The 6,000-nt window shown below is 37.3% G+C and overlaps 1 protein-coding gene across 1 annotated transcript; it reads left to right on the top strand.

Moving 5' to 3' along the window:
• Nucleotides 1-1,042: 1,042 nt before the first annotated feature.
• Nucleotides 1,043-5,459, top strand: LOC104889247 (transcription factor bHLH130). The gene is made up of 6 exons (XM_010674425.4): nucleotides 1,043-2,127; nucleotides 3,811-4,073; nucleotides 4,164-4,334; nucleotides 4,407-4,472; nucleotides 4,553-4,621; nucleotides 4,864-5,459. Exons 1-6 carry the CDS (start codon nucleotides 1,674-1,676, stop codon nucleotides 4,903-4,905), a joined length of 1,065 nt encoding a protein of 354 aa, XP_010672727.3. The 5' UTR covers nucleotides 1,043-1,673; the 3' UTR covers nucleotides 4,906-5,459.
• The last annotated feature ends 541 nt before the right edge of the window (nucleotides 5,460-6,000 follow it).

Below are 6,000 nucleotides of genomic sequence, written 5' to 3'. Positions count from 1 at the left end.
TTAAAGTGGTAGATCTTTTATCCCCTTATCGTCGTGGAGGAAAAATCCTACTATTTCGTGATCTCCAAAAATATATACACATTAGCAACAAGAAAAAATCAACAAATCAAAATATAAATAGCTTTCCATCAAACTACTATAAATAAGATAAAGTTGAAATAAAAAAAGCTTTCGTATAGAAAGATGGAGCTAGTGATGGCCACTGGTGTGGGCTAGGCGGGTCGGACCGTGGGCCGTAGTGGGCTGGGCTGAGATTTCACGGCTTAGGATCAAACCGTGAAATTCATGGGTTGGGCGGGCTAGTCCGCGCGCTAAAAAATCTTGGCCCACACCGGTCTGTTATCGGTTTTCACGGTTCGAGAAGCGGTTCTGACGATTCGTGGGTCTAGTGGGCTGGACCGGACTGACGGGCTAGCATGAGAATTTTTTTTTTTCAAAATTATTTAATCATTGAAAATTATTCAATATTGTTACATAAAATCTTTAAAATGAATTAAAATATATAAAATTTGATTAAAATATACACAAATTGGTTCAATATTTACTTGAACTGGGTTGGTCCGGTTCATGGACCGGGCTGGATCAGTTTCGTGGTCCGGACTGGGAGGTTTTAGTAGCGGGCTTTAGTGGGTTGGACTCAAGAAAATTGGCCCACAACCCAGCCACCAATTTCACGGTTCGAGGTGGGCTGGATCGGGCATTTTACGGGCTCGACCCACACGGTCCACGAGGTGGGTTGGGCTGAATTGGCCCGCACGGTTAGTCATCTCTAAATGGAGCCATAGTAAAAATGAAAAAAAGAAAAACAATAGTAAAATCAAGTCAATAAATAACAAAAATCTTCTATCAAATAAAATAACAAAATCTAGTCTGAAAAAAACAATGGCCATGGGCGGCGGGCGGGATGAAGGTGTGCTGTGGCCTGTGTGTGTGCAAGACTTTAGAAGTGTCAGCAAAAATAAAAAGATATGCTTTGAATTTGATGTTGGTGGAGCAAGTTATTAAAAGTAGTAATACTTCCCTCTTTAGGAAAGACATTTTCAAAGTAAAAGTCATTATAAAATCACTTTTATATAATAAACCCCATTTTTTTTTTACCATTTCTGTATCTGTCTCCTTCATTGTCATCACTTTCATCAACCCACCACCCTCTTCTCTTTCTCTCTCCTCTTGAGCCCACCTCGCAGCCTTCTCTCTCCTCCCCTTCTTTTTTTTGCTGCAACTCTAATATTGAAAAACCAAACACACCCTTAAATCTCTCTTCTTTTTTCTTCTTCTTATGTATTTTTGTTCATTTCTACCTATCATTATCTATTCCAAATCTAGCGATTAGATTCGTTGTACACAAAAAATCTAACTTTGTCCTTAAGTTTATTCCTTCTCTCTAAAAACTTAAACCAAAAACCAAACAACCCTTTATTTTTCCTATGATAAACTTCGTTGACCTAAGTCAACTTTGTGCTCCTCTCCCTCTTTTTTCAAGTCAAATCTCTTAGATCCATCACTGTTTGTTTGGTTTTATCTTTTTAAGTTTTACCCTCTTTTTTTCCTCATTATAGAAACCTCTATTACTTCCTTAATTCTTCTATTACTTAATTTTTACCCAAAAAAGAAACTTAAAACTTTGCAACTATACTTTCCTCTTTTAGATTGTCTTCTTATTTTTATATAGTATGGATTCTTATATAGAAACCCAGTTCCTGAATCATAATCATCATCAAAGTAATAATAATAATAGTAATAATACTTCAGGGTTATTGAGATTTCGTTCTGCTCCAAGTTCTTTGTTCAATGAATTTACTCAGAATCATGATAATAATAATTCTGAGAAAATAATGAATGATGATTGTTTTGATTCATATGAGAGAAAACCTCAGAGGTTAAATTCTCAAAGTGGGTATGTTTCAAATTCAGCTCAAATGGTGGGTGGTGTTGTTGAACAGAGTAGTAGTAAGCTGCCTCCTCAATATCCAAAGATTTCGTCTTCTTCGTCATCAGCAATCGAAAGGACTAATTCAATGGATTTCAATCTGTCGTCGACGAGACAAGGAAGTTGTGGTTTGAATCTTAATCGTCAGAATAGCTCTCCTGCTGGATTCTTCAATCATCTTAATAATACCCAAAATGGTAACTTTTTTCATATTGTAAACTAATTTATGTTTCTATATTGAGTTCTTGGTTAAATGTTTTCGATAAGATTGTGTACATCTCAACCTCGGTTATTGTGCCTTAATTGAGTTAGTTGGTTTAATGGATTGTATGAGGAGCAGTGTTTTATTTTTGAATTTTAAAGTTTTATTTATTTTAGAACGGAGGAGTTTTTTTTTTATCTATTTGAGCCACGAATGCGGTACAAAGTACAAAGAAGGGGAGGGGGATTCGAACCTGACAGCACCTCAATCTTAACCACTAGGTCAAGACATCTCTGGTAGAACGGAGGAAGTATTTATATTGTTAATAGTTTTTAAGTTGGGGTTAAATGTTATAATTATGAAAGTAATTTTACTAAATCGGGGTTGTGTTATGTTGTGATGTAACAAGCTATTTTTGGTGTTCGAATAAAGGATCTGTTGAAAATGGTACAGATTGTCCTGGCAATATCTTGTGGATAGATTTAGCATATTTGAGGCAAAAGTAGAGCAAGCTTCTAGGTTACTCAAATTAAAAAAAAGATGGAAAGCAATAAATCATAAAACAAGTCTTACGTGAGGTGAAACTTTTTAAAAAGTTGGAGTATAACGTAAAATTCCAAAAAAATATAGGGTACCTCGTAGAAAAATCCAAAATGTGATGTTACTAATAATAGACGGGCGGCAAAAGGCAAATGTGACTTTTTATAGAAGTAGTTGTTGGTACCTCTACAAGTCTCACTTCCTATAATGCGAGCTCAATAAATTTGGCTGATTTTATGTTAGTACTTTTGAACATCGTACATGTTTTGCTTTTTCATACCTTTCCTAGTAATCAATTATTTTGGCCCCTTGTACAAATCTTGGTGACATTCCTCTTATGTTAACCATGTTGAAAAGGTAATGAACTTATTTGCCTTGGTTGATTAGGGTGCGTTAGAGATGTGTTCACTGAGGATATATAGCTTGAAAATTAACATGAAGGGGATGAAATTTTTTATGTTCTATCGACTTGTGAATTTACTTCTTCGTTGTTTCATGAAGAACTTTTTTCTTTAAGGTGCAAAGTGATCCTAACAAGTTAACAACTAACTAACAGGCGGTCTGCCATGGACTTTATTCCATCCAACTATCCAAGCATTGGTCTTCCATTAGTTTGTCATATAAGATAGTCATTTTGTTTTCAATTGTATGGGGTACTTTTAGCATGATTTTTTTTTTTTTTTTGTATGGGGTACTTCTGTCATGGATATGTAGTGGCGAAAGGTGCCGGGTGGGATATCTTTGGATCTTGTGTTTGCAAGAAAATTTCGTTTAACAGCTGAACTCATGTGGAAGAAATGTGGTACTCGGGTAATGGTTGGTGACCTTGATGGATACCCGCCCTTGTGAGTTGTGACTTTGTGAGTGATCGAGAGGAGAAGGTAGGACATGATATAAGCAAATTTGTGATACTGATCAATTAGACTTGCTAGTCATGAGGGTCAATGTATCATTGTACAATTACATTGGGAAACATATGTATATAAGTATGTGTAATTTTCATCTATATGTGTATGTTCATAAACTCCATGCTTCCACCTGTAATTTTTGCTTTATTAATGCACTGTATATGTTACTATGGACATTGAATAGTGTTTAGATTAAAATGTTTGCTAAGCTGTTCATAAACAACTTATAGGGTACACCATTATGATGGGTCTTGGGAACTTCAGAGTAGGAAACACTGCTAATGGGGAATCTAGTCCTCGCCCGAGTAAGCTGAATCTGAGCCATTTGCCTCGGATTCCGGAGCTTGGGAATGAAAATGTCAAGGAAACAAGTCCAGATGATGGAGTGAAGTTCAGAGACCATGATACTGATGCTGAGTTTGACAGTAGTCCCACGGGATACTCCTTTGTTTCTTGGAATGATTCTGGTTCAGATGCATCTCATCTTTCTGAGGTTAATATCTTTAAAAGTGTAATTCTTGATGTTCCTTTTTTGAGTGTATCTCATAATACTTCTCTGCTTTTGTTGTTCAATCGTCATTAGAATGGTGGTCTTGCGAACCGCCCTGGTTTATTATCACACCATTTGAGCTTGCCAAAGACTTCAGCTGAGATGGCAGCTGTGGAGAAGTTGATGCATTTTCAAGATGTGGTTCCGTGTAAGGTTAGAGCGAAAAGGGGTTGTGCAACACACCCTAGAAGTATTGCTGAGCGGGTAAGTCTAGTATTACTTTTGGAATTTTGATTATTGTTGATAACAGCATAACATTCATGTCTTTGGATTCAGATGAGAAGAAACAGGATCAGTGAACGTATGAGAAAATTGCAAGAACTCGTTCCGAATATGGACAAGGTTGGATCATGTATAGCGTGCTGCTAATTTAAGAACGTGTTTATTTTTAAAAGCCTAATGAATTTTATCTTTTATGACAGCAAACCAACACGGCAGATATGCTGGATTTTGCTGTTGATTATATAAAAAATCTTCAAAACCAGCACAAGGTAAGTAGGATTTTTTTTTTTCTAATTTCTTGCTACAAAATCATATATACATTTGATTCAATATCAATCAATAGGAAAAAGTTAGTCTGCCTTTTCCCCGACATTAGAGAACTAACAAGGGGTGAAATGTCGATAGTTTCCTAACTTGAGTTTGAGCAGAGTTCTCATAAGTGGTAAATGAGCTACCAAAATAGTTCCTGGGTGTCTCATCAACCATTTTTATGTCCTTGTCCTTTTATCAGATACTGAGCGATAATCGAGCAAGATGCAAGTGTTTAAACTAAATCAGCAATCCAGTTATCAAGCGATATTACGCACTTAGATGAAAAATTACAAGGCGGCCGCAGTAGCAGCAGCAGCAGCATAGTAGGAATAGCATATATAGTATATCTATTATGTAAGGCATGTCGACTATACTTCAGCCTTCAGGCTCTTTCTGCTCTCGTCCGAAGGATGTGGAGGATCTTTGATACCTTGTTAGCAAAGTAGATTTTCGTTGAACTATAGCTGCCAACTTGCAAATGCCATGAAGGAGAAAATAGAAAGGGATCAAAAGTACGCAACCAATCTGTATAGAAATCAGCAATTTCCCCAGTTGGGATTTGCTATCTCAATAATAGGACTAATCTTTTTATTTTCCATGTTGATGTTTTTGAGGTACTATTTTGCAACTTACTAGATGATGGTAGACATTTAAGAAAGCAAAAACAGCATTAATAATTGCAGTATTTTTGCTGCTTGTCGGGTTGGTGGACGGACATGGCATCATACTATCAGATTCTCCTGTATATAGGTTCTTGAACAATATTAATAAGTTGATCTACTTTTCTTATGTTGAGTCTGGAGTGTAAATTCTTAGCTGTTATTGAGATCACATAGAATTATGTGCTCTCAAGCTATCAAGCACGTTTATTTGTACGTGTTTGTCACATATTTTACCCAAATGAGCAAAATGTATAATGTGGATATAAAATGTTGGGAAAATTTCTTAGGTACCCCTGAGGTTTGGTGTAATTCCCAAATTACCCCCACATTTGGGGAATTCCTCAGATACCCTTACTATGGACGAAATCCTAACGCCGTTAGGTTTTCCCTCTCTCAATCCCCAATTTTCTCTCTCCTCCCATTCCGCCACCTACTGCAAACCCCCCTCCCTCACTCCGGCGCCGACGACCCTACCCCCTCCCTTCCCCATTCTCGATACTAAGGGTGTTAACGAGCCGAACCGAGACCGAACATGTCCAGGCTCGGCTCGGCTCGGCTCGAAAATGTTTGAGATTGAGCTCGGCTCGAGCTCGAAGCTCGTCGAGCCTAAAAATCTAGGCTCGGCTCGAGTTCGAAAGACTCAAACCCAAGCTCGACTCGAGCTCGGCTCGAAA

Source organism: Beta vulgaris, chromosome 3, assembly GCF_026745355.1.
Source record: "Beta vulgaris subsp. vulgaris cultivar EL10 chromosome 3, EL10.2, whole genome shotgun sequence".
In the NCBI taxonomy this organism is placed as follows: domain Eukaryota; kingdom Viridiplantae; phylum Streptophyta; class Magnoliopsida; order Caryophyllales; family Amaranthaceae; genus Beta; species Beta vulgaris.
This window is presented reverse-complemented; position numbering and strand designations above follow the sequence as displayed.

Bases quoted from the DNA above. Each gene is read 5' to 3' on its own strand.
- LOC104889247 (XM_010674425.4), top strand. From the start codon at position 1,674: ATGGATTCTTATATAGAAACCCAGTTCCTGAATCATAATCATCATCAA. The intron at 2,128-3,810 runs GTAACTTTTTTC...AACAACTTATAG, and splicing joins TCTTAATAATACCCAAAATG to GGTACACCATTATGATGGGT. The intron at 4,473-4,552 runs GTTGGATCATGT...CTTTTATGACAG, and splicing joins TCGTTCCGAATATGGACAAG to CAAACCAACACGGCAGATAT.